The sequence below is a fragment of the Pseudophryne corroboree genome, chromosome 9, assembly GCF_028390025.1.
Source record: "Pseudophryne corroboree isolate aPseCor3 chromosome 9, aPseCor3.hap2, whole genome shotgun sequence".
Classification (NCBI taxonomy): domain Eukaryota; kingdom Metazoa; phylum Chordata; class Amphibia; order Anura; family Myobatrachidae; genus Pseudophryne; species Pseudophryne corroboree.
The window spans coordinates 254639647-254667566 of record NC_086452.1 but is presented as its reverse complement, the minus strand read 5'-3'; the positions used below and the strand labels follow the sequence as shown (position 1 = coordinate 254667566).

General features: G+C 47.8%; 1 protein-coding gene across 1 annotated transcript in view; it reads left to right on the top strand.

Moving 5' to 3' along the window:
* Positions 1-25386, top strand: part of TPR (translocated promoter region, nuclear basket protein) — a 605901-nt gene extending 580515 nt beyond the window's left edge. Inside the window, exons 50-51 of the mRNA XM_063940231.1 lie at positions 24373-24471; positions 25215-25386. Of these exons, the coding sequence (XP_063796301.1) occupies positions 24373-24471; positions 25215-25261 (146 nt within the window). The 3' untranslated portion in view covers positions 25262-25386. The remainder of the gene's footprint in view (positions 1-24372; positions 24472-25214) is intronic.
* Positions 25387-27920: the final 2534 nt, after the last annotated feature.

Sequence of the window (27920 nt, the reverse complement as noted above, 5' to 3'; positions counted from 1 at the left end):
GTTTAGCTTAGGTTTTTTATTTTACAGTGAGTCCTGCTGGCAACAGGATCACTGCAACGAGGGACTTAGGGGAGAAGGAGTGAACTCACCTGCGTGCAGGATGGATTGGCTTCTTGGCTACTGGACATCAGCTCCAGAGGGACGATCACAGGTACAGCCTGGATGGTCACCGGAGCCGCGCCGCCGGCCCCCTTGCAGATGCTGAAGTAAGAAGAGGTCCAGAATCGGCGGCTGAAGACTCCTGCAGTCTTCTAAAGGTAGCGCACAGCACTGCAGCTGTGCGCCATTTTCCTCTCAGCACACTTCACACGGCAGTCACTGAGGGTGCAGGGCGCTGGGAGGGGGGCGCCCTGGGAGGCAAATGAAAACCTTTTTTGGCGAAAAATACCTCACATATAGCCCCCAGAGGCTATATGGAGATATTTAACCCCTGCCAAGATTCACTAAATAGCGGGAGACGAGCCCGCCGAAAAAGGGGCGGGGCCTATCTCCTCAGCACACAGCGCCATTTTCTCTCACAGAAAGCCTGGAGAGAAGGCTCCCAGGCTCTCCCCTGCACTGCACTACAGAAACAGGGTTAAAACAGAGAGGGGGGGCACTGATTTTGGCGATATTGAGATATATATAAAGATGCTATAAGGGAAAACACTTATATAAGGTTGTCCCTATATAATTATAGCGTTTTGGTGTGTGCTGGCAAACTCTCCCTCTGTCTCCCCAAAGGGCTAGTGTGGGTCCTGTCCTCTGTCAGAGCATTCCCGGTGTGTGTGCTGTGTGTCGGTACGTGTGTGTCGACATGTATGAGGACGATGTTGGTGAGGAGGCGGAGAAATTGCCTGTAATGGTGATGTCACTCTCTAGGGAGTCGACACCGGAATGGATGGCTTATTTAGGGAATTACGTGAGAATGTCAACACGCTGCAAGGTCGGTTGACGACGTTAGACGGCCGACAAACTATTAGTACCGGTCCAGGCGTCTCAGAAACACCGTCAGGGGCGTTAAAAACGCCCATTTACCTCAGTCGGTCGACACAGACACAGACACGGACACTGAATCCAGTGTCGACGGTGAATAAACAAACGTATTTCTCATTAGGGCCACACGTTAAGGGCAATGAAGGAGGTGTTGCATATTTCTGATACTACAAGTACCACAAAAAAGGGTATTATGTGGGAGTGAAAAACTACCTGTAGTTTTTCCTGAATCAGATAAAATAAAATGAAGTGTGTGATGATGCGTGGGGTTACCCCGATAGCAAATATTGGCGTTATACCCTTTCCCGCCAGAAATTAGGGCGCGTTGGGAAACACCCCTTAGGGTGATAAGGCGCTCACACGCTTATCAAGTGGCGTTACCGTCTCCAGATACGGCCGCCCTCAAGGAGCCAGCTGATAGGAAGCTGGAAAGATATCCTAAAAAGTATATACACACATACGGTGGTTATACTGCGACCAGCGATCGCCATCAGCCTGGAGATGCAGTGCTGGGTTGGCTTGGTCGGATTCCCTGACTGAAAATATTTTATTCATATAGAGCATTTAATAGGATGCATTCTATATATATGTACGTGAGATGCACAGAGGGATATTTGCTCTCTGGCATCAAGATAAGTACGTTGTCCATATCACCCAGAAGATGTCATGGACACGACAGTGGTCAGGTGATACAGATCCCATACGGCACATGGAAGTATTGCCGTATAAAGGGAAGGAGTTAGTTGGGGTCGGTCCATCGGACCTGGGGACCACGGCAACAGCTGGGAAATCCAACCTTTTTACCCCAAGTTACATCTCAGCTGAAAAAGACACCGTCTTTTCAGCCTCAATCCTTCCTTTCCCATGAGGGCATGCAGGCAAAAGGCCAGTCATATCTGCCCAGACATAGAGGTAAGGGAAGTAGACTGCAGCAGGCAGCCCCTTCCCAGGAAAAGAAGCCCTCCACCGCGTCTGCCAAGTCCTCAGCATGACGCTGGGGCCATGCAAGCGGACTCAAGGTGGGGGGGTAGTCTCAAGAGTCTCAGCGCGCAGTGGGATCACTCGCAGGTTGACCCCTAGATAGTACAAGTATTATCCCAGGGGTACAGATTGGAGAGTCGAGACATCTTCTCTTCGCAGGTTTCTGAAGTCTGCTTTACCAACGGCTCCCTCCGACAGGGAGGCAGCATTGGAAACAATTCACAAGCTGTATATCCAGCAGGTGATAATCAAAGTACCCCTCCTACAACAAGGAAAAGGGTATTATTTTTCCACACTATATTGTGGTACTGAAGCCAGACGGCTTGGTGAGACATAGTCTAAACTGAAATCTTTGAACACTTACATAAAAGGTTCAAATCGAGATGGAGTCACTCAGAGCAGTGATAGCGAACCGGAAAAAAGGGGACTATATGGTGTCCCTGGACATCAAGGATTACCTCCATGTCCAAATTTGCCCTTCTCAACAAGGGTACCTCTGGTTCGTGGTACAGAACTGTCAATATCAGTTTCAGACGATGCCGTTTGAATTATCCACGGCACCCCGGGCCTTTTACCAAGGTAATGGCCGAAAAGATGTTTCTTCAAAGAAAAAAGGCATCTAAATTATCCCTTACTTGGACGATATCCTGAAAAGGGCAAGTTCCAGAGAACAGTTGGAGGTCGGAAGAGCACTATCTAAAGTAGTTCTACGACAGCACGACTGGATTCTAAATATTCCAAGAATCGCAGCTGTTTTCCGACGATACGTCTGCTGTTCCTAGGAATGATTCTGGGCATAGTCCAGAAAAAGGTGTTCCTCCGGGAGGAAAAAGCCAAGGAGTTATTCGACCTAGTCAGAAACCTCCTAAAACCAGGCCAAGTATCAGTGCATCAATGCACAGGAGTCCTGGGAAAAATGGTGGCTTCTTATGAAGCGATTCCATTCGGCAGATCTCAGGGGATTTGCTGGACGAATGGTCCGGATCGCATTTTCAGATGCATCAGCGGATAATCCTGTCTCCAAGGACAAGGGTGTCTCTTCTGTGGGGGCTGCAGAGTGCTCATCTTTTAGAGGGCAGCACACTCAGCATTCAGGACTGTGTTCTGGGGACCACGGATACCAGCCTGAGAGGCTGGGGAGTAGTCACACAGGGAAAAAAAAAAAAAAAAAATTCCAAGGAAGTGTGGTCAAGTCTGGAGACTTCTCTCCACATGAATATACTGGAGCTAAGGGCAATTTACAATGCTCTGAGCCTAGGAAGACTCCTGCTTCAAAGTCAACCGGTGCTGATCCAGTAGGACATCATCATGGCGGTCGCCCACGTTATCAGACGGGGCGACACAAGAAGCAGGAGGGCAATGACAGCAAGGATTCTTCGCTGGGCGGAAAATCATGTGATAACACTGTCAGCAGTGTTCATTCCGGGAGTGGGCAACTGGGAAGATTTCCTCAGCATAAATGAATTCCACCCGGAAAAGTGGAAACTTAATCTGGAAGTTTCCACATGATTGTAAACCGTTGGGAAAGACCAAAGGTGGTTATGATGGCGTCCCACCTGAAGCGCCAGGTCAAGAGACACTCAGGCAATAGCTGGGACGCTCTGGTAACACCGTCGGTGTACCAGTCGGTGTATGTGTTCCATCCTCTGCTTTTCATACCCAATGTATTGAAAATGATAGGAAGGAGAGGAGTAAGAACTATACTCGTGGCTCCGGTTTGGCCAAGAAGGACTTGGTTCCCGGAACTTCAAGAGATACTAAGAAGGGTCTTGATTCGGCAAGAACCGTGTCTGTTCCGGGACTTACCGCAGCTGCGTTGACGCCAAGGCGGGTGAACGCCGGATCCTAAGGGAAAGAGGCATTCCGGAAGAGGTCATCCCTACCCTGGTCAGAGCCAGGAAGGAGGTGACCGCACAACATTATCACCACTTAGGTGAAAATATGTGCCAGGGTGTGAGTCCAGGAAGGCTCCACGGAAGAATTTCAACTAGGTTAATTTCTACATTTCCTGCAAACAGGAGTGTCTATGGGTCTCAAATTGGGTCCATTAAGGTTCAAATTTCGGCCTGTTGATTTTCTTCCAGAAAGAAATTGGCTTCAGTTCCTGAAGTCCAGAAGTTGTTAAGGGAGTACTGCATATACAGCCCCTTTGATGTCTCCAGTGGCACTGGGCGATCTCAACGTAGTTTTGGGATTCCTAAAAAATCACATTGGTTTAAACAACTCAAATCTGTGGATTTGATATATCTCACATGGAAAATGACCATGCTGTTGGTCCTGGCCTCGGCCAGGCGAGTGTCAGAATTGGCGGCTTTATCTCACAAAGCCATATCTGATTGTCCATTCGGACAGAGCAAAGCTGCGGACTCGTCCCCAGTTTCTCCTTAAGGTGGTGTCAGCGTTTCACCTGAACCAGCTTATTGTGGTACCTGCGGCTACTAGGGACTTGGAGGACTCCAAGTTGCTGGATGTTATCAGGGCCCTGAAAATATAGTTTCCAGGTTGGCTGGAGTCAGGAAATCTGACTTGCTGTTTATCCTGTATGCACCCAACAATGCTGGGTGCTTCTGCTTCTAAGCAGTCGATTGCTCGTGGGATTGGTAGCACAATTCAACTTGCACATTCTGTGGCAGGCCTGCCACAGTCTAAATCTGTTAAGGCCCATTCCACAAGGAAGGTGGGCTCATCTTGGGCGGCTGCCCGAGGGGTCTCGGCATTACAACTTTGCCGAGCAGCTACGTGGTCGGGGGAGAACACGTTTGTAAAATTCTACAAATTTGATACCCTGGCAAAAGAGGACCTGGAGTTCTCTCATTCGGTGCTGCAGAGTCATCCGCACTCTCCCGCCCGTTTGGGAGCTTTGGTATAATCCCCATGGTCCTTTCAGGAACCCCAGCATCCACAAGGACGATAGAGAAAATAAGAATTTACTTACCGATAATTCTATTTCTCGGAGTCCGTAGTGGATGCTGGGCGCCCATCCCAAGTGCGGATTATCTGCAATACTTGTACATAGTTATTGCTAACTAAATCGGGTTATTGTTGTTGTGAGCCATCTTTTCAGAGGCTCCGCTGTTATCATACTGTTAACTGGGTTCAGATCACAGGTTGTACAGTGTGATTGGTGTGGCTGGTATGAGTCTTACCCGGGATTCAAAATTCCTCCCTTATTGTGTACGCTCGTCCGGGCACAGTACCTAACTGGAGTCTGGAGGAGGGTCATAGGGGGAGGAGCCAGTGCACACCACCTGATCGGAAAGCTTTACTTTTTGTGCCCTGTCTCCTGCGGAGCCGCTATTCCCCATGGTCCTTTCAGGAACCCCAGCATCCACTACGGACTCCGAGAAATAGAATTATCGGTAAGTAAATTCTTATTTTTAAGGAAACTTTTAAATCACTCTTAATAAATTGCTACATGCATTTGTATCAAAACAGCAGCTGACATTTATTTTTTGTGCGCCTTCATTTACTTTTTTTGTTCATTAGGTTTGACATCAGAATGCCAGCATTTGACATTGTTATAATGTCAGCAATTCCATTATCCTTAGTGTTACTATTGGTGATGGACGTACACTCCAAACACATTGGCAACATTTCAATAATATAGACGCTACGTTAGTGTCGGCATGATCAATGTCAACATTCACATGTTGATCATAAAGACCGTTAAAAATGTTTCAGGGGTAAACAGGAAGATAATGCTCTGCACTTTATACATATTCTTACTTAGACTTCTTAGGGGAAAAATGAATTGGGCTAGTTGTATGTGTATCAAAAGTTTCCTACTGCAAGCTCAATACACATCTTTTCTCTTACGTCCTAGAGGATGCTGGGGTCCACATTAGTACCATGGGGTATAGGCGGGTCCACCAGGAGCCATTGGCACTTTAAGAGTTTGAGAGTGTGGTCTGGCTCCTCCCTCTATGCCCCTCCTACCAGACTCAGTTTAGAAAATGTTCCTGGAGGAGCCGGTCACAGCTAAGGGAGCTCTCCAGAGTTTCTCTAGTAAAGTTTATTTTAGAGTTTATTATTTTACAGGGAGGCTGCTGGCAACAGCCTCCCTGCTTCGTGGGACTAAGGGGAGTAGTAGTTTCCGCCCTGCGGGGTCTGAGCCACTATCTCCGCTGACAGGACACTGAGCTCCTGAGGGGATAGATTGTTCCCCGCCACAGGGGATCGCTCACCCCAGCAGCATGCCGCCACCCCCTTACAGAGCTGAAGATCAGTGGCGAGTGAGTCACCGACCCCCCCTAGCAAGCGGGGGGCCGGTGTGAAGATGGCGACATCAGTGTAGGAGCGCAGTATTAACTGCGCTCCGGAGGCTCAGCGGTACATAGTGCGGCACTGTGAGGGGCGCCCTGAGCCAGCGCCTACACAGGTCACACAGCCTGTCGGGGTCCTGGGATCTTAGCCAGCATAAATCTTCAGGCCAGTATAATCCTAGGAAGAGCGGGAAGACAGCGCCATTTTGGGGACGGAGCTTCTTCTCAGAGCGGACCCAGCAGCGTTCAGCGCCATTTTCCTACCTGCACAGCGCTGTCCAGGAAGAGCAAGTCCCTCCAAAGCAACTCAGCAACTCCAGCTATCTCTCACGGTACCAGGGGGTTGTAGAAGGGGGGGAGGCTGCAAAATGACTGTGTAACCTTTTAAGGTGCACAGTCAGCGTTGATAGGGGTCTCCCTTTATATTAAAAGCGCTGTGTGTGGGTTGCCATAATCTCTGTCTCTCTTGCCATTCTTGGCGGTGAAACTCTGTCTGTCCTCCCCTGTGTGTGTGTGTGGAGTGTCTGTGGTCTCCATTAAGCAATGTCCAGGGACCCTATGTCATATGCTGCAGAGGATATGTCCTCAAAGGATGATCACATTCCATGTAATCAGGAATGCACTGGTTTAGCACAGATTCCAGCAAGGGAGCCTGAGTTGGTTATCCTCTATCAAATCTATGATTTCTCAGATTTCAAATAGGTTTGCACAAAATGAATCTGCAACTCAGGCTCTACAGAACTCTATGGCAGTCTGGCCCAGTTCTTGTACATCAGGGCTCCCCGCTGTATATTCACATAAATGTGCACTTGCACAGATCATGCAGGATGATAACCGATTCTGATACTACAGACGGTGATGGGGATGTGTTGCGGGGGGCAGCATATCTTGCAAAAGGTGTGCAGTTGATGATAGAGGCTATTAGGGATGTGTTGAATATTGTTGATACAACATCCGAGCAGGTTGAGGAGGCTTACTTCACTGAAAATAAGAGAGCCTCACTAACCTTTCCTGCATCAAAGGAATTAAATGCTATTTTTGAAAAGGCTTGGGAAAACCCGGATAAAAAATTCCAGATACCTCAGGGTTCTGGTAGCGTTTCTTTTCCCGGTAGAGGATAGGAAAAAATGGGAAAACCTATTGTTTACGCGTCGGTATCCAGACTTTCAAAAAATGTGGTTTTACCTGTTCCAGGATCTACCGCCTTGAAAGAGCCGGCTGATCGTAAAATTGATAATATGCTCAAATCCATGTACACGGCTTCTGGGACAATACTACATCCCACTATTGCCAGTGCTTGGATTGCCAGAGCTATAGTAAAGTGGTCAGGCACGTTACTTGAGGACTTGGATACTATGGAAAAATGTTATGTTGAATTGTTTTTACGTAACATTTTAAGATTCGGCAGGATTTCTGGTAGAATCCATGAAAGACCTGTGTTCCATGGCTGCTGGAATTTCTTCCATGTCTGTATCAGCTCGTCGAGGACTGTGGTTGCGCCAGTGGTCTGCCGACGCGGAATCAAGGAGAAGTGTGGAGACTCTACCCTACACAGGTCAGGCTCTCTTTGGGGAAGCTTTAGAAGGGTGGATCGCTACGGCTGGTAAGTCACCCTTTCTACCCTCAGCTACACCTGCTCCGAAGAAACCCTTTTCTTCAGTTAAATCACAGCCCTTTTGGTCTACCAAGCCCAGAAAGGCTAAGCCGTCCAACACCTTCTTTCGGGGTGGTCGGCCCAAGTTCAAGAAACCTGCAGCTGCAGGTTCCCAGAAACAGAAACCTACTTCAGGTACACCAAAGTCCTCCGCATGGCGGTGGACTGCACGCACTGGAGGTGGGGCCGGTGGGAGCGAGACTCAGACATTTCAGTCATGTCTGGGTGTCCTCTGGCCTGGAACCCTGGGTGCAAGATATTGTGTCCCAGGGGTACAGGCTGGAATTTCAAAATCTCCCTCCTCACCGATTTTACAGATCAGGCTTGCCAGCTCTGCTCGCAGACAAAATTGTCCAGCAAGAAGCCGTCCAGAAGTTGGTGGAGGCACAGGTCATTGTGCCAGTATCGCCTCATATACAAAACAAGCGTTACTATTCAAACCTCTTCGTGGTACCGAAACCGGATGGTTCGGTTAGGCCTATTCTGAACTTGAACTCCCTCAGAAAGTGGTTTAGTGATTTTAAATTCAAAATGGAGTCTCTAAGGGCAGTGATATCAGGTCTGGAGGAGGGGGAATTCCTAGTATCCCTGGATATCAAGGATGCGTACCTCCACATTCCGATTTGGCTGCCGCATCAAGCTTATCTGCGATTCGCACTGTTGGACTGTCATTTTCAGTTCGAGGCCCTCCCATTCGGCCTCTCCCACAGCACCGAGGGTATTCACCAAGATGATGGCGGAAATTATAAATCTCCTCCGCAGGCAGGGGGCGAACATAATTCCGTATCTGGACGATCTGTTGATAAAGGCATCGTCCAAGGAGAAGCTGTTACGGTCCATAGCACTCACGACCCAGCTTCTCAAAGAACATGGTTGGATCCTGAATCTTTCAAAATCACATTTGGAACCAACCAGGATGTTGTCCTGTGTGGGAATGATCCTCGACACGGAGGTGCAGAGGGTGTTTCTCCCAGAGGATGGTTGGTGATTCAAACGATGGTCCAGGATGTCCTGAAGCCAGCCCGGGTGACAGTTCATCAGTGCGTTCGCCTTCTGGGGAAGATGGTGGCCTCTTACGAGGCTCCGCAGTACGGGAGGTTTCACGCTCTGTCCTTCCAACTGGATCTCATGGACAAGTGGTCGGGATCCCATCTACACATGCACCAGAGAATACGTCTGTCGCCAAAGGCCAGGATTTCACTCCTCTGGTGGCTGCAATTACCTCACCTTCTGGAGGGCCGCAGGTTCGGGATTCAGGACTGGATCCTTCTAACCACGGATGCAAGTCTCCGGGGCTGGGGTGCAGTCACTCAAGGGGAAACCTTCCAAGGAAGGTGGTCAAGTCTGGAAGCCGGCCTGCCGATAAACATTCTGGAACTAAGCCGTCTACAATGATCTTCTCCAAGCGGCCAATCTTCTGAGAAATCGGGCCGTTCAAGTGCAGTCGGACAATGTGTCAACAGTGGCTTACACAGACAGACAGGGCGGAATGAAGAGCAGAGCTGCAATGGCAGAGGAGGTAACAAGAATACTCCTCTGGGCAGAAAAGCACGTGTTGGCACTGTCAGCAATCTTCATTCCGGGAGTAGACAACTGGGAAGCGCACTTCCTCAGCAGACACGATCTCCATCCAGGGGAGTGGGATCTCCACCCGGAGGTGTTCAAGGAGGTAACAGATCTTTGGGGCGTACCCCAGATCAACATGATGGCCTCTCGTCTCAACAAGCAGCTTTGGCGGTATTGTTCCAGGTTGAGGCAAGCAGTGGCGGTGGACGCCTTAGTGACTCCGTGGGTGTCCCGTCGGTGTACGTGTTTCCTCCACTTCCACTCATCCCAAGAGTTCTAAAACTCGTAAGGAGAACAAGGGTTCAAGCGATCCTCATTGCTCCAGACTGGCCAAGAAATACTTGGTACGCGGATCTTCTGGATCTGCTGCAAGAAGAACCGAGGCCTCTTCCTCTTAGGGAGGACCTGCTGCAGCAGGGGCCGTTCGCCTATCAAGACTTACCGCGGCTACGTTTGATGGCATGTTTAAACGCCTGATATTAGCTCGAAAGGGCATTCCGAACAAGGTTATTCCTACCCTGATACAGGCTAGGAAAGGAGTAATGTCTAAACATTACCATCGAATTTGGAAAAAATATGTCTCTTGGTGTGAGTCCAAGAAATTTCCTGCGGTGGAGTTTCAACTGGGACGGTTTCTCCTCCTTAACATGGTGTTGCAGTTCCTCCAATCGGACTGGTTCGAGCCTCTACAGGAGGTTGAGGTCAAATTTCTTACGTGGAAGGCTGTCACTTTGTTGGCCTTAGCTTCTGCTAGACGTGTGTCAGAGTTGGTGGCTTTGTCTTGTAAAAGCCCATACTTGATCTTCCATAAAGATAGGGCTGAACTCTGGACACGTCGGCAGTTTCTTCCAAAGGTTGTGTCGGCATTTCATATCAACCAACCTATTGTGGTGCCAGTGGCTACTGACTCCTCAATTTCATCAAAGTGCTTGGATGAAAATCTATGTGAGGAGGACTTCTCGTCACAGAAATTCGGACTCTGTTTGTCCTGTAGGATTACAAGAAAATTGGGTGTCATGCTTCTAAGCTGGATCAGGTTCACTATCAGCATGCGTATTCTATGGCAGGCTTGCCGTGTCCTACGTCTGTCAAGGCCCACTCTACTTGTAAGGTGGGGTCTTCCTGGGCGGCTGCCCGGGGTGTCTCGGCGTTACAACTTTGCTGAGCTGCAACTTGGTCTGGGTCGAACACGTTTGCAAAGTTCTACAAGTTCGATACTTTGGCCCCTGATGATCTGAAGTTCAGTCAATCAGTTCTGCAGGAGCCTCCGCGCTCTCCCTCCCGTTCTGGGAGCTTTGGTACATCCCCATGTTACTAATGTGGACCCCAGCATCCTCTACGGACTACAAGAAAAGGATTTACCGTTAGGTAACCAAAATCCTATTTTCCCCATGGTAGGCACCTAGCCACTCCCTACGCAACACACACCCACCCACAATACCAATCCCCTTTCCAGGGCAGGGCATGTACAATATTTAGGTTTGGACCAGGTACAAGTCTGTCTGTGTTTCTTGAAATATGTTTTTATTTTATAATTGTTTTTGTTGTACCGCATTCCAGTGTCTGTCCTGTAAGTGCTTTATGTCTGGTACCCTCTTTGCAAAGTGGATATCCTTATCCAGTGGTTCTCAAACTCTGTCCTCAGGACCCCACACAGTTCACGTTTTGCAGGTCACCCAGCAGGTGCTCAGGTATATTCATTACTCACTGACACATTTTAAAACATGAACTGTTTGGGGTCCTGGTGATAAAGTTTGATAACCTGTTTCCTAATATTTAATAAACCTTTTACCTGCCAACATTTTGCAAGTGGGACATTCGCTTTGTGAAGCTGTAACTGTAGAGATATTTAAGTTGCTGGACTTTTGAAATACATTGTTTAAAAAGGCATGTTGTAACATACAAGGGGTGTGCAATAAGTTTCCAGATGCACAAAAAGTATTGTTTCTGCAGTAGGCATGTCAGTCTGACATTCTGTGCTACGCTCCATCACCTCCCTCAGCGGCGCTGGGTACTCACACGCCCTGGTTCCCTTAAGGCACACATCACTGCTGCTGCTCTCCTGGATTGCGTGGCCGCACTTAAGGGAGGAGGTAAGAGGGTCCCCTAGCTGGGACCCGCCGAAGTCGCAGTCCCAGGAGACGGTCCGCGCCGCTGGCGTGGACACTGTGACTGTGCAGGGACCCCACTATATCCACCAGGGCAGGGAGCACAGGTCAGATTTACTAAAATCCGTTTAACATAGGCTCCATAGTACCCGGTGGTGAAGTCCAGCAGAGGGGATAAGGCGCTGACCTGTAGCCCCTCCCCCAGCTCCAGGCGCCATCTACTGCAGGTGTTCCCGCCCTGGAGCTGCATATCTCTCTCCCTCACTCCCTTTCAGCGTTTGGGCACCATTTCACAGAGCTGCGCTGATCCTGGGACTGCTGGGCACGGTCTCATCTGTAAGGCGGCCTGTCTCATCAGCACTGTGCATTTACAGGACACTTAAGTATTCTACATGTTAGACAGCGTTAGTTAAAAACAAGTGCACTCTATATGAATATTTAGTACAAGTATTCTGTGATCTACATCCAGTGTTTACTGTGCATTATTATATATATATACATACTTGGCTATATGTAGTATTACTAGTCCAGTGCAGTTTTATTGATTATATGTAATAATTTCTGCATTGTACTTGTTACTGTGTTTGCCTATAGCTGCTGTGTGAATTCTTTTCTGTTTATCACACACATTACTACAGGTATCACTATATTCTGTACCCTGGGGATCTTAAGTCCATCAGGGTCTCATATACCATGTAGTGTTCCACAGGATATACTGTTTAGTATTTTTCACTGTGTGTTTTAGTCACTTGATACTGCTTAAATCCTCTGTTGTGCTGTGAATTTGCTGTCTCATAACACACAGGGTTTTTGTCAGGTATTGTTTGTCTGGCTATATTGTACTGTTACGCCCTACGGCTACATTCCCAATAATGTCTGCTACACAGGGCAGGAAATCCGCCGACGCTCCTGCATCATGCAGTGCTGATGTCACGGATTTATCTGAGGAAAAGATTTCTGCTGAGGGTTCAGGTAGTGGGTGTTCTGCAAACCTCCCCCCTGTCAGCCCGCAGCATCTGTGGCACATTAAGACCCACCTTGGGCTGCATTTTCCAATAGCACTGCTGACGCCCCCTGTGGGACCTCCTGTGCCATTACAGCCACATATAGTCCCTGTAGTTAATCCATCATGGACAGATACTCTGTCAACCCAGTTACAGCAATTAAATCAGTCCTTGGTTAAGCAAAAACCTAACCCTCGCCCTTCTGGGACCAAAGGGTCATCTAAGCGGGCCATTTCTTCCTCACAATCTACTAATATTTCAGATGATTCTTCTGATTCGGATGAGGAATATACTGATCCATCAGATGCTGATACTGCTGCTTCTGATGATGATTCTACAACACAGGCTGATGTCCCTGACCTAGTGGAGGTTATCAAGCTGATTCTTCAGGTTGATGATGACGTTGACCCTCCTGACACATCTAAGAAACCTGATAAGTTCAAACGTCAGAAGGTTACTAAATTAGTTTTACAACATTCTGACCATTTAATTGACATACGTCAAGAATCCTGGTCTTCTCCAGGAAATAAATTTTCCCTGTCTAAAAAGATGCTAGCTTGTTATCCTATTTCTGCGGAGTTCAGTAACAAGTGGGAAACCCCGCCACCAGTGGACTCACATGTAGCCCGTCTTGTGGTGTCATCTACTCTGCCTGTCACCACCGTCACCTCTTTGAAGGAACCAACGGATAAACGTGTGGAAGGTTGCTTGAAGTCTATTTACACCCTTATAGGTGCTGTACATAGACCCACTATAGCGGCCTCTTGGGCTGCAAAAGGCATTGAAGCATGGGTTCAAGCTATTGCGGAAGAGCTACCTCTTAATTTTTCTGACACTGCCAGACAATATCTGTCATATTACCACAGCCTCCCATTATATTCAGGAGTCAGCCTCTGATGCAGGTGTTATGGCGGCTAAGGCATCTACTACGTCTATCCTAGATCGCTGAATTCTGTGGTTATGGTCCTGGTCGGTGGACCTGGACTCTAAGAAGACCTTGGCGGTGCTCCCTTTTAGGGGAGATATACTATTTGGGGAGGTTCTGAACAAGATTGTGACCGACTTGGCGTCAGCCAAGGCTGCGTTTCTCCCAAGTACTGATCCTTTGGCTCCGAAGGCTACAAGTACTACTTTTCGTTCCTTTCGCCCTCCAGGTAAAGCAAAGGTTCAGGCACTTCCAAATTCTCTAAGCCCAAATTTAAACATTCTTGGTCTGCCCGTCAGCCTGCTTCTAAACCAGACAAGCCTGCTCCATGATGGGGCAGGCCTCCCCCTGGGGGAACCCTGCATCTACGAACGCTGCTTGAGGATCCCTTGTTATTTCTCCGAAGACCGGAACCTTGTGATTGTGTTGAGACGCCATCAGGCCCCACTTGTCCACTAGGAGTTGAAAGACTTCTGGATGAAGACTCCACTCTCCGGAGTGTACGTCCTGACGACTGAGGAAGTCCGCTTCCCAGTTGAGGACTCCCGGAATGAACACTGCCGGCAGATGGTGTTCAGCCCATTGAAGCAGTGTTCATTCCGGGAGTCCTCAACTGGGAAGAGGACTTCCTCAGTCGTCAGGACGTACACTCCGGAGAGTGGAGTCTTCATCCGGAAGTCTTTCAACTCTTAGTGGACAAGTGGGGCCTGATGGCGTCTCAACACAATCACAAGGTTCCGGTCTTCGGAGCAATAACAAGGGATCCACAAGCAGCGTTCGTAGATGTACTGGCAATTCCATGGATCTTTCAGCTGCCATACGTGTTCCCTCTGGTGTCTCTTCTGCCCAGGGCGATACGGAAGTTCAAGAAAGTAGCAGGAATACTACTTCTAGTTGCTCCAGCGTTGCCCAGACGGCATTGGTTCTCAGACCTGCAGGGTCTCTCGATGGAGCGTCCCCTTCTACTTCCTCAACGACCAGACCACCTTGTTCAGGGCCCTTGTGTCTACCAGGACCTGGCACAACTGGCTTTGACAGCGTGGCTTTTGAAGCTTCACTCCTGAGGGCCAAAGGATTCTCTGAGGTGGTCATTCAAACTATGTTAAAAGCCTGTAAACCGGCTACGGCTCGGATTTATTATAGGGTCTGGAATTCTTACTTCACCTGGTGTGCTACTAAGAATTATGATGCATACAAGTTCAGCACTGCCAGACTTTTGGCTTTTCTTCAACAAGGCCTGGACTTAGGCCTTCGTTTGGCCTCCCTAAAGGTTCATATATCTGCCTTGTAGGTGTGGTTTCAGAGAAAAATTTCTTATCTTCCTGACGTTCATACTTTCACTCAGGGTGTTTTATGGATTCAGCCTCCCTTTGTCTCTCCTGTGGCTCCATGGGATCTGTCTGTTCTGAATGCCCTGCAAGAGTCTCCATTTGAACCTCTTGACTCTGTTGACCTTAAATGCCTTACTCTTAAGGTCCTCTTTCTATTGGCTGTTGCCTCTGCTAGGAAGGTGTCGGACTTGGGCGCTGTGTCCTGTCGTCCACCCTTTCAGATTTTTCACCGTGACCGTGCAGTTCTTAGAACTCGCCCTAGTTATCTTCCCAAGGTGGTGTTATCTTTCCACCTAAATCAAAAGATTGTGGTTCCGACCTTTATTTCTCCTGGTTTGTCTTCCAGAGTGGTCTTTGGATGTGGTACGGGCACTCCGTATTTATGTGGAGAGGACTGCCTCCATCCGGAGGTCAGATTCTCTTTTTGTCCTTTTTGGTTTTCACAAACGTGGCTGGCCTGCGAATAAGCAAACTTTGGCCAGATGGATTAGAATGGTGATTTCACAAGCTTATGCGCAGTCTGGGCTCCCAGCTCCTGCTACTATTAATGCCCATTCTACTCGGTCTGTTGGACCTTCTTGGGCGGCCCGCCGTGGCGCGTCCCTGGTACAATTGTGCAAGGCGGCTACGTGGTCCTCAGTGAACACGTTCATCAGGTTCTATGCCTTTGATACTTCCGCCTCCCAGGATGCTTTGTTTGGACGCCGGGTTCTTGTACCTGCTACAGTGCGTCCCCTCCCATGAGGAACTGCTTTAGGACATCCCCGATTGTTATACCCTGTGGAATACCAGTGTACCCCGCTGCAGAAAAGGAGATTTATGGTAGACTTACCATAGTTAAAACTCTTTCTGCGAGGTACACTGGATTCCACAAGGCGCCCACCCTGACGCACTTAGCTTCTTTGGGTTTGTATGGCATTAGCCGCTGGTACCTTCTCCTGTCTTGAGAATGTGGTTCTATGTGGCTAACATCTACCGTCTCTATTTTACCTGCTACTGCATTGGACTGGTTAACGAAACGGAGCTCCAGTGCCTGGAGGCAGGGCTATAGAGGAGGCGGTGCAGTGCATCCTGGGGACAGTCAAAGCTTTAGCCTGTTGGTGCCTTGGATCAAGAACCAACTCTACACCCCGATGTTATTCCCTGTGGAATCCAATGTAACTTGCAGAAAGAGAATTAAGTATGGTAAGTCTACCATAAATCTCCTTATTTACAAACAAAGTGAACATTACAATTTATCAAAGTTTTCGCCAGAGGAGTCTCTGCAGTGTTGCATGCGCTCAAACCACTTGGTGAAGCAGCTGGACAACTCCGAAGCAGGTGTGTCTTCTACATGCTGGATAAAGGTCTCCACTGCAGCTTGCGGTGACTCAAAACGAATTCCACGCATCTTTTGCTTGATTTGTGGGAACATAAAGTCACAGGTGGCCAGGTCTGGACTTCTGCGGCAGATGACCAAGCTCCTGGATGCGTTCATGGACCAGAAAATCCTCTACTTCACAGGAATTGTGGGCAGGTGCATTGTCATGATGAAGGGCACCACAAGAGCAAATACTTGGACAGCGCCTGGAAATGTCTTCCAGCACTTGCAGCAGGCATTGGTTGGCGCACCAGTCTACAGTGACTGCATGTTGCTGCAGTAGTGGTATGGTAATTACATGACCAGTCTTGGCCTTGAAAACAGCCACCCTCTGCTTGGCCTTGCTGCCCTCACGTCCCAATCTCCAACTTGTGTCCACTGGGCCGACTATTGTTTGGTTTCGGGATAAAGCACCACTGATGATCTCCCACACACAGTTTGAGCGTCTGCCATCAAACCTGCCAGCGTATTCCAGCATCAAGTCACCTGAGCCGCCCTCTGCTCTCAAGTCAGCTTATGGGGCAACCAGCTTGCAGAAACCTTGCACAGGCCAAGATTTTCATGGCGTATCGAGTGGGTGGGCCCTGATGAGAGGCCTATCTCCTCCTTATGGTCACCCTGGCACTCAACTATGGCCCACATGACAACAATGTTGTGTCCTCGATGATTGCGGACACAGGTCTGCCACAGCGCTCTTCATCTTCCAAGGACCGTCTTACGTCGAAATTCTGCAAACCACTCAGTCACAGTGGTTCAGGATGGTGCTTACTCCCCAAAAGCAGCTTGCAGTCGTTCAAAACTCTTCTTCTGTCGCAGACCACTCTTGTAGTCGATCATGGCTCTCCAGAAAGAAGTGAACATGCTTACTACTTCGGTGTGCAGTGCTGATTATATACGATTCTGTGCCTTGACATTTCACAAGAACTGTAGTCAGAGGCAGATTGTCTACTCTAGCTATGCACATCTGGAAACTTATTGCACACCCCTCGTATAGTAAAGTGCTATTGCATAATGTTGTGGTGTTTTCAATCTGCTGTTTGTTGAAATGTCACAAACATGTAAATAGCAGCATTAACTTTTATTTCCAACTGTAAATGTAAAATTCAGATTGTTTCCCATGCCTGTGATAGTTATGTTGTGTAGTGTTTGGCGCACACTTATTTGTATAAAACATTGTTTTATCTTACTTAGTATTCCAACTGTGTTTTTGAATGCCAATGTTCCACATGTGGAACATGTGTCCATCTTCCATTCTATTTTACATAGCAGCCCCAAATGTTGTATACAACATTGGAACAAATCTAAATTCATCATACTAAATTTTCTAAGCAATCTGACGTGGTTCATGGTGTGGCAGGTAACAAATTAACTTCAAAAGTTAGAGAAATAAAGCGACCGAGGTAGACATCTTTGCTTTCTGATAGTTCAGTGTACACAAACTTTGTTGATTGCACAAAATTATTAAAACTATTGTTTACAATTATCTTCAGGCTGTGCATATAAGGTGTATATGAAACGTAAATGCATTCTGTGTTTAGACTTGGGTCCCATCTGCAAGACATCTCACTATGGTATAAATATATATTCCAAAATATGGCAAAAATCCTATTTATACAAGCATTTTGGATATGGAACACTTAACCTGTAGTATCATTTATTTTATGGCAGACGTGGGTGTAGTATGATATTCCGGCGGCGGTATACTGTACGCCGGGATCCCAGCAGCCGGCAAACTGAATACCACCCGCAGACGTAGTTATTTGGTACAGACAGTGAAAGATATAGCAATGTTCTCATGTAGTGAAGAGCTGGAACCATAATGGCACTGATGCAGCAAGTTACTGAGAACAGGGTTGAAATTGTTGGCTAAGCAGCAGGATTTCAGGTGAATGCATAATTCACATGTCACAATGTTGCTGCTTCTCTCATTTTCCACGGGTTTAATTAACACTATTTCTGCTGCGGGGTACACTGGGCTCCACAGGGAATGACATTGGTGTGTAGAGTAGGCTCTTGATCCGAGGCACCAACAGGCTCAAAGCTTTGACCTACTTCCCAGAATGCCTAGCGACGCCTCCTCTATAACCCCGCCTCCGTGCACAGGAGCTCAGTTTTGTAGTTGGTGCCATGCAGTAAGCAGGCATACAACAGGGGGGCTGCTCCAGGAGCCCTGAGAAGAAGCTTTTAAAGAAAAATGATGACAGGGGTTGCAGCACAGGGCACTGTCTGTTTTAGATGTCAGTCAGACATCTCCTGCTGCAGCTCCATCACCTCCCCCAGCGGCGCTGTACACTCCCGCGTCCTGGTTGCCGGGTACCTACAGCGGAGGCTACTGTTTTCTTCCAGTTAGTCACACACACGACCGCTGTTCTCCTGGATCGCGTGGCCGCACTCAGGGAGGAGGTAACTGGGTCCCCCCGGCGGGACCCCCTGTAAATAGCGATCCCGCGCGGCGGGCTGCGTGCGCTGGCGTGGACACTGTGGTAGTACAGGAACCCCACTAGACCACCAGGGCAAGGACGCAGGTCTGTTTTCTCTCATAAACCGTCTATATAAGCCCACAGTACCCGGTGGTGAAGTCCAGCAGGGGGATAAGGTTTTGACCTGTAGCCCCAGACCCAGGGCGCCATTTAGAGTAAATGTTCCCGCCCTGAAGCTGCATCTCTCTCTCTCCCTCACTCCCTGTCAGTGTTTGGGCGCCATTAGGACAAGTTGAGCTGATCCTGGGACTGTTTGGGCAAATCCTCCTCTGTAAAGCCGCCTGCATATCAGCGCTGTGCATTTTACAGGACACTTAAGTATTCTACATGTCTGCTGACAGTGTTAGTTAAGAAACAGTGCATTTAGTCAGGGTTATATAGTACAAGTACCCTGTGATATACATCCAGTCTTTACTGTGCATTGTTATATCTATTGAGTGCATAGCAATACATAGTACTACTCTGTATTGCTAGTCCAGTGCAGTTTTATTGCATGTCATAATTTCTGCATTGTACAGTGTGACTATATGTGTGTGCATATAGCTTCTGTGTGACCTCCATTTCGTGTATCTCACTCAGATTGCTATCCCGATATTTTATAACCTGAGGGGGCTAAATGCGTCAGGTTTATCATTTAATATAGGTAGTTCTCAGGATATACTCGGTGTGTATTTTTCTCTGTGATTTTTAGTCACCATAAACCTCTTGAATTCCCTGTTTGTGCTGATATACTGCGCAGGGGGTTCTTGTCAGGTATTGTGCTGCTGATATTGTACTGTGTTGCCTTGTATTGAGCTTTCGGATAGGTCGGCTACAAAGGGCAATGGTGCTGGAGCTGATCCCACATTGCGTGCTGGTGATGCTGCAGACAGGTTCTGGGGGATCCTTACCCCCAAGTGGGACTGTAGCAACGGGGGTTCAAAATGACCTACCTTGGGCTACTTTCTCCACGCTATTGAATACGCTGGTAACTAGACTAACGCCCCCTATGGGACCTCCTGTGTCGGTACAACCGCTTATTGTCCCCGCGGTTAACCCGCAATGGGCAGATCAACTGTCCGCTCAGTTACAGCAATTGAACCAATCACGGACTACTCAGAAGTCTAATCCTCGCCCGCCTAAGACCAAGGGGTCCTCTAAGCGGACCATTACTTCCTCACAATCCACCAGTGTCCCAAACTCCTCGTCTGATGAGGATGGCGTTTATACTGATCCCACAGATTCTGATCCTGAAACTTTTTTGATGGGGAATCTGTTTCACAGGTGGATGTTCCTGACTTGATGGAGGCTATCAGGACCATTCTTCAAATTACTGATGACCCGGAGCCTGATACTGCCCCTAAGAAACAGGTTTAAACGTCAGAAAGTGGTTAAACAAGTTTTACCTCATTCTGACCATTTAGTTGACATACGTCAGAATTCCTGGGAAAATCCAGGAAAGAAGTTCACGCCTCAAAAGAAAATGCTGGCTCGCTACCCCCTCACTGCGGAGCTATGTAAAAATTGGGAAACACCCCCGCCAGTGGATTAGCAGGTGGCGCGGCTGGTAGTATCCTCAGCTCTGCCGGTAATCACCGTCACGTCTCTGAAAAAACTGACGGATAAGCATGTGGAGGGTTGTTTAAAGGCAATTTACACCGTAACTGGTGCTGCACATAGGCCCACCATTGCAGCGACATGGGCTGCAGAGGCTGTTGAAGCGTGGGCTCAGGAGCTGGAGGCAGAGTTGCCTTCCAACGCTTCTGATCATGCTAGACCAGTGGTTTCCAAACTTTTTTGAATCACGGCGCCCTAGAATATCAGAATTTGTTTCACGGCACCCCTAGGCCAAAAATTTCTTATTGAGAAATTTAGAAAGAAATATTACATTAAGTAGATCACGTTTATATATCATCCTTAGGGTCAGTTGTGTGGTGAGGGACAGGATTTGCTTCTGTTTGGCCACATATTTTATGACTGGCAGCCACCAGCACTGGTTTTGCCTATTATATTGACCATGAATAATTTGAATTGGTCCTGGACCACCAACCCAGGGCACCCCTGCAAGTGTCCCGAGGCACCCCAGGGAGCCACGGCACACAGTTTGGGAACCTCTGTGCTAGACAATGTCTATCTTACATTGTCACAGCTTCTCATTACATTAAGGAGGCAACTTCTTATGCCGGTTTTCTGGCGGCCAAGGCTTCTACTACGTCCATTTTGGCTCGCCGGATTCTCTGGTTACGGTCCTGGTCTGTGGATCTGGACTCTAAGAAAACCCTGGAGGTACTCCCTTTTAAGGGAGACATTCTTTTCGGAGAAGACCTCAACAAGATAGTGGCTGACTTAGCCTCTGCTAAAACAGCATGTCTATCTAGTACTGCTCCTTCGGTGCCGAAGGCTGAAAGTACTCCATTTCGCTCCTTTCGTCCTTCAGGGAAAGCAAAAGGTCAGGCGTACCCGAAACAGGTTCGCACTTCCAAACCCAATAAATCCAAACCCAAAAGAGCCTGGGCTGCCCGTCAGCCTGCTTCCACAACTGAAAAGCCTGCCGCATGACAGGGCGGGCCTCCCTCTGGGGGATCCCAGGGTGGGGGGGCCGACTTCTAGGGTATACCCAGGAATGGTTGAGGACCACTTCCGATGCCTGGATACGGGAAGTCGTCACTCGAGGTTATGCCGTATCCTTCAAGAATCGTCCCCCTCATCGATTTTGCCAGACAGACGTCCCTTCGGATCAGGTGATGGCAAAACCTCTTTATGCAGTGGTACAGTCCCTCCTAGACACAGGAGTGGTAGTACAGGTGCCTCTGGTTCAGAGAGGCAAGGGGTACTATTCACCGCTGTTCCTAGTCCCGAAACCGAATGTGTCCTCCCGGCCCATTCTCAACCTCAAGTCCTTGAACAAATTTGTGAAGGTCTCCAAGTTTCGTATGGAAACTCTTTGCTCTATTGTTCTGGCCTTGGAACATGGGGATTATAAGGTCTCCCTGGACATACAGGATGCTTACCTGCATAGTCCCATTGCAGTGTCGCATCAGCAGTACCTGAGGTTTGCGGTTGGCAACCTCCATTACCAATTTTGGGCGTTACCTTTTAGTTTGACCACGGCTCCACGAGTCTTCACCAAGGTCATGTCGGTAACAACGGTGTACTCCGCCATTAAGGGGTCAGGATCATACCGTCCCTGGACGACTTGTTGTTCCTGGCAAATTTCCCAGAAATTCTCCTACGCCATCTGGATCTGACTATCCAGTTTCTGCAAGCCCACGGGTGGCTCATCAACTGGAAGAAATCTTCCCTGGTCCCTGCTCAGAGCATGGTGCACCTGGGGGCGTTGTTGAACACTCACAGCCTGCGGTTGTTTTTGTCTCAGGAGTAAGTCCTGAAGATTCAGGACAGGATTTGATGCTTCCTATCTCATCCACAAGTGTCGATACATTCAGCAATGTAAGTGCTAGGTCTCATGGTGTCTGCTTTCGACATGGTGGAGTATGCTCAATTCCATTCCCGCCCTCTGCAGAAGCTGATTCTTGCCAAGTGGGACGGCCTGCCTCACCGAATCAGGTCTCAAATGATCTCCTTGTCTCCGTAGGTCCGTCTGTCACTGAGCTGGTGGCTTCAGGGCCAACGATTGAGCAGGGGTTGTCCCTTCTGTATCTCCAACTGGGTCCTTCTGACGAATGCCAGTCTGAGAGGTTGGGGCGCGGTGTTGGAGCAACACTCCCTTTAGGGGCGGTGGACCAAGGAGGAATCTCTCCTCCCGATAAACATTCTGGAACTGCGCGTAGTGTTCAATGCTCTGAACTTGGCCCAGCATTTAATACAGAACAGACCTGTTCAAGTACAGTCGGACAATGCTACCACGGTGGCGTACATCAGTCATCAAGGCGGCACTCGAAGCAACATGGCAATGAGGGAAGTATCAAGGATTCTTCAGTGGGCGGAACGTTATCTGCCAGCGATATCGGCAGTATTTATTTTGGGGGTCCTAAACTGGGAAGCAGACTTTCTCAGTCGTCGGGACGTACACGCCGGAGAGTGGAGCCTCCATCAAGAAGTGTTTCTACTCCTCGTGGACAGTTGGGGCCTTCCAGATGTGGACCTGATGGTGTCTACACAATCACAAGGTTCCGGTCTTCGGAGCAAGGACAAGGGATTCTCTAGCAGCGTTCGTGGTTGCGCTGGCCATACCATGGAACTTTCATCTGCCATAGGTGTTCCTTCCGGTGTCACTCCTGCCTAGAGTAATAAGGAAGTTCAAGCAAGATGATGGAATCCTACTTCTGATCGCTGCCGCGTGGCCCAGACGGCATTGGTTCTCAGGCCTTCAGGGTCTCTCGTTAGAGCATCCCCTTCTACTTCCGCAGCACCCATATCTCCTCGTTCAGGGTCCCTGTGTATATCAGGATTTAGCCCGGTTGGCTTTGACGGCGTGCCTTATCTTGTTTTTCACTGTGCTCGGGTGGTTCTTAGAACACGTCCCAGGTATTTACCTAAGGTGGTGTCTTCTTTCCACCTTAATCGGGAGATTGTGGTTCCGGCCTTTGCCTCTCCTGAATTGTCTTCCAAAGAGCGGTCTTTGGATGTGGTACGGGCTCTCCGTATATACGTGAAGAGAACTGCCTCCATTAGGAAGTCGGATTCTCTTTGTTCTGTTTGGTTTTCACAAATGTGGCTAGCCTGCTCACAAGCAGACCCTAGCCAGATGGATTAGAATGGTGATTGCACATGCTTATGTATAGGCTGGCCTTCCAGCTCCTGCTACCATAAAGGCCCATTCTACTCGGTCGGTTGGACCTTCTTGGGCGGCCCACCGTGGTGCGACCCTAGAACAATTGTGCAAGGCGGCTACGTGATCCTTGGTGAACACGTTCATAAGGTTTTATGCCTTCGATCCTTTTGCCTCCCAGGATGCTTCCTGTGGACGCCGGGTTCTTGTGCCCGCTACAGTGCGTCACCTCTCATAAGGAACTGCTTTAGGACATCCCCAATGTCATTCCCTGTGGAGCCCAGTGTAACCCGCAGCAGAAAACGAGATTTAAGGTAAAAACTTACCGTTGTTAAATCTTTCTGCGAGGTACACTGGGCTCCACAAGGCGCTCACCCTGACGCACTTAATTACTTTGGGTTGGTATGGCATTAGTCGCTGACACTTTCTTCCGTTGTGAGAATGTGGTGTATGTGGCTACTAACGGTTGTCGTCTCTTTTGCCTGCTACTGCATTGGACTGGTTAACAAAAACTGAGCTCCTGTGCACGGAGGCGGGGTTATAGAGGAGGCGGCGCTTGGCATTCAGGGAAGAAGGTCAAAGCTTTGAGCCTGTTGGTGCTTCGGATCAAGATCCTACTCTACACCCCAATGTCTTTCCCTGTGGAGCCCAGTGTACCTTGCAGAAAGAGATTTAACAATGGTAGGTTCTTACCATAAATATCGTGTTTTGTTGTGTTTTCATTTCTATTACTTTTCATAAGTTTTGTATTGTTGACATCCAGTTTTTGCACATCAGACAGTATGGGGTATATCTACAAAGCAAATGCCAACACTTTTAAATGGGTTTGACCTAAAAATTTGAAGAAGCACCAAGATGTCCAAAATGTGCCAGATTTTGCACTTAGAAGAGCTGCTTTAAAGGTTGAGGTCAGAACTGCTGATAAGCTGTCGCCGTTTCTGAACTATACTCGGACGTTTCGTATTGCTCATCTGGAAAGTAGACCAATTCCAATTTTTCTTCTTATTTTAAATAGACACAAGCAGCAGCCAAACAAAGCCCCTCAGAAGAGTGAGGCTTCATCCTCAAGGTGGAAGACCTGGTGTTCGTGGGCGTCAGTTTAACAGACAAAGAGGTGTGTTTTTAGTTCTATAAGAATTGGTCACTTACAAATTTACTCTGCTATCTTTAGATATTCACTGCTTCATATTACAGACTTTTGGAGGTTATTTCAATCAAACCGTAAACTTGTTAACTAATGAACTGGACCCAGCATGTGCCAGGTCTGCTCAGCCTTCCCCACTTTAATAACTCAACTTTTATTGCTCTAACCAAAGCATCAGTCTGTGTGGAGTTACTAACAAATACAGTATATGCTGTTCCCTGGTTTTTCATTATTTGTTCAAGTTTTTAGTATGCTCATTTTAAAGTAACTTTTAAAATCGCTCTTAATAAATTGCTATACGCATTTGTATCAAAACAGCAGCTGACATTTACTTTTTGTGCGCCTTCATTAATTCCTTTTGTTCGTACATGCACTTTAAGTGGATTTTCAGGTCCACCTTGTGAAGGCAGCCAGATACATGTCCGTGCATATTTACACATTCTTTTTTAGTACATTGGTATCCAATATAGCGCCTGACACATTGTATGTTGTCCTTTTGCCCCACTGTAATACTTACCTCCAATGCCAGCACAGTGGGAAGGAGTTAAGTATGTATTTATTTTCATTCAATGAGGAGTGTACAATTAACTATATCTGTAATGTCTGCTAAATAGTAGTAATCCTCTCAATCAAAAAGGCATTCTAATTAGCAGACCTCCTTTACGATCATTTCAGGCTATTTAAATGTCATTATTTTTTTCTCTCTTTTGCAGGAGTTCCTTTGGGGAATAGAGGCGGGATAAACAGAAGCAACTTCTGATTCCATTTTATGTTTTCTTTCATTGTGAATACACAGGCTAATGTTTCTGATTTTAAGAGTTCGTTAAATTTCAACATTTTTGTTTTTGTAAAAGTGAAATTAAAGATTTATTAACAAAAAAAAAATTCTGAGATTTTAATCTGTTTAAAACCAGCTCCTTTTTCAGAAGTAAATATATACAAAAGGTCAGACAAACTTTTGCTAATACCGATACAGGTCATCTTTGTATTCTCATAAGTTTTTTGTTTTGCTTGATATTAATTTATTGACATGCTTATTTTACTAGAAGAAATTAACGGGTTTGGATCATGGGGTCGACCACACTAAGGTCGACCACTATTGGTCGACAGTAAGTAGGTCGTCATGGTTTCTAGGTCGACGTGGTCTGTAGGTCGACATAAGTTGTTGTTGGTTTTTTTTTGGGGGGGGGGTATAATTGTTGTTTTCTCCGTAGAGTGACCGGGAACCCCAATTAGTACACGGTGTCTCCTCGCATGGCTCTCTTTGCTCGCCATATTTCGGGCAAGGTGCCTCACTGTACTCGGCACAGGTTACCATTCCCAATTGTAGTCCACGTGGATTGTAAAGCATGAAAAAGTTTTTTAAAAAATTAAGAAAAATTTGAAAAACTCATGTCGACCAAGCACATGTCGACCTACTTACTGTCTACCAATAGTGGTCGACCTACAGACCGGATACCGAAATGAACTATACATGGTGACCAAGGTTTAGCACTGTTTGCACAAAGTTGTTTTCATCTCTTACAGTAGCTCTATAATTTAATACTTACTGGTTTTGACTTCATTTCTGGTTTTCTAATGGTTTGTTGCCCACTTAAGATTGGTTACTACTGTATATATACTATGATGGTATATGTATGTATTCATTGTTCTCCACAGATTTTTTTTCCAGCTGGGTGGGGGTCTTCGCAAAAATAAAATGTTTAAATCCTGACCTAATACTTAATATTATACTTAATACTGCACAATTAGTTTGTCACAGACACAATTACTGCCTGCCATAGAATGCTTAGCATCTCCCAGATAATGCCCCAACTAGTTGGTACCACAGAATATTAAGCAGCTCCAGAGACTAGATAATGCCCCCACAGAATGCGAAACAGTTCCCAGAATAAATAAAGCCCCATGGAATGCTAAGCAGCTCCCAGGTACTGCCCTAACTTTATGGCACCACATAGTTTTCTCATACGTCCTAGAGGATGCTGGGGTAACATCAAGAACCATGGGGTATAGACGGGATCTGCAGGAGACATGGGCACTTTAAGACTTTCAAAGTGGTGACCTGGCTCCTCCCTCTATGCCCCTCCTCCAGACTCCAGTTTAGATTCTGTGCCCAGTGAGACTGGATGCACACTGAGGAGCTCTCCAGAGTTTCTCAGAAAAAGACTTTCTTTTTCATCCACTAGGGGTCACTGGAGTACTCTTGGGATATGGACGGCTTCCGCAGGAAACAGGGCACTGAATATTTAAATTTAGAACTCTCCACCCCTCCATATTCCAGAGTACCTCAGTGTTTTTTCTGTGCTCACTGCACTAACAAGGCTTGTGTGGGGCTCCCACACTTTTCTTTGAATATTTTTTGATTTTCATTTTTACTTTTTTATTACAACTTAAACACATCCCTTCCCAGTTTCTACTAAAAACATGGGTCCGGGATAGTGCCGCTGCACGGAGGCAGCGCATGGCGTGTCGGTCCTCACAAAGAGCACCCTCACAGCCACATGCAGCTCACTGTCTGCTGCAAGAGCTGGACGGAGCTTACAGAAAGAAGCCCCGTCGCAGCCCTCCCTATAAGGAGACAAGGTATGCTGGGGGGGGACGGGGCGGTCAGCGCACACTGCCGCCCCGCTGTGTGGGGTCCGTGTTATCACCGCCGCCCGCACCCGCCGCTAATACAGCCCAGCCGCTCCGTCCGCGCTGTACGTACATCAAAGTACCAGCGCTAAGAGGGGGAGAACCGCCGCAGCTCAGCGCTCTCACTAGCGCCGCCGGAAGCCGCTACGCGCCGCTCCAGCCAGCCGAACTCCGTTCACACGGCCGCTCTCCTCATAAGCGTCCCCCGCCTCCCTGCAATGACACCAAGGTCAGCTTCCAGGCAATCGCTCCCCGCTGAGACACAGCGCTACACGGAGCACAGGGGGAGGGGGGGGTACAAGTCCGCTCACAGGCAGCGCTGCTGCAAGGGAGAAAAACTTATATGGGAAGAATAGGCTGCATGACAGGCTGCCAGATTTCGTGTGCATAGATCCATTATATTAATAGACTATTAAGCCTATATTACACTGCAGTCAGGTACAGGTTATAAAGGCATGTATTGTAACCTGACCTGTGATTATAACTGTAAGCATAGCATGGGGGCCATTTTAACCATGCTTCCTGTTTCTTCCAGTTTGTGATTCCAGAACGTTCCTGTCCTACATCTCTACTCCACCGGATGGCGCAGGGGTGTTAGTGGGAATTTTGGTTCAGGTTTCATATAGGCTGGCCATGTGAACTGCACTTCGGCTATATATATATATATATATATATATATATATATTAGAGATGAGCGCCTGAAATTTTTCGGGTTTTGGTTTTGGGTTCGGTTCCGCGTCCGTGTTTTGGGTTCGAACGCGTTTTGGCAAAACCTCACCGAATTT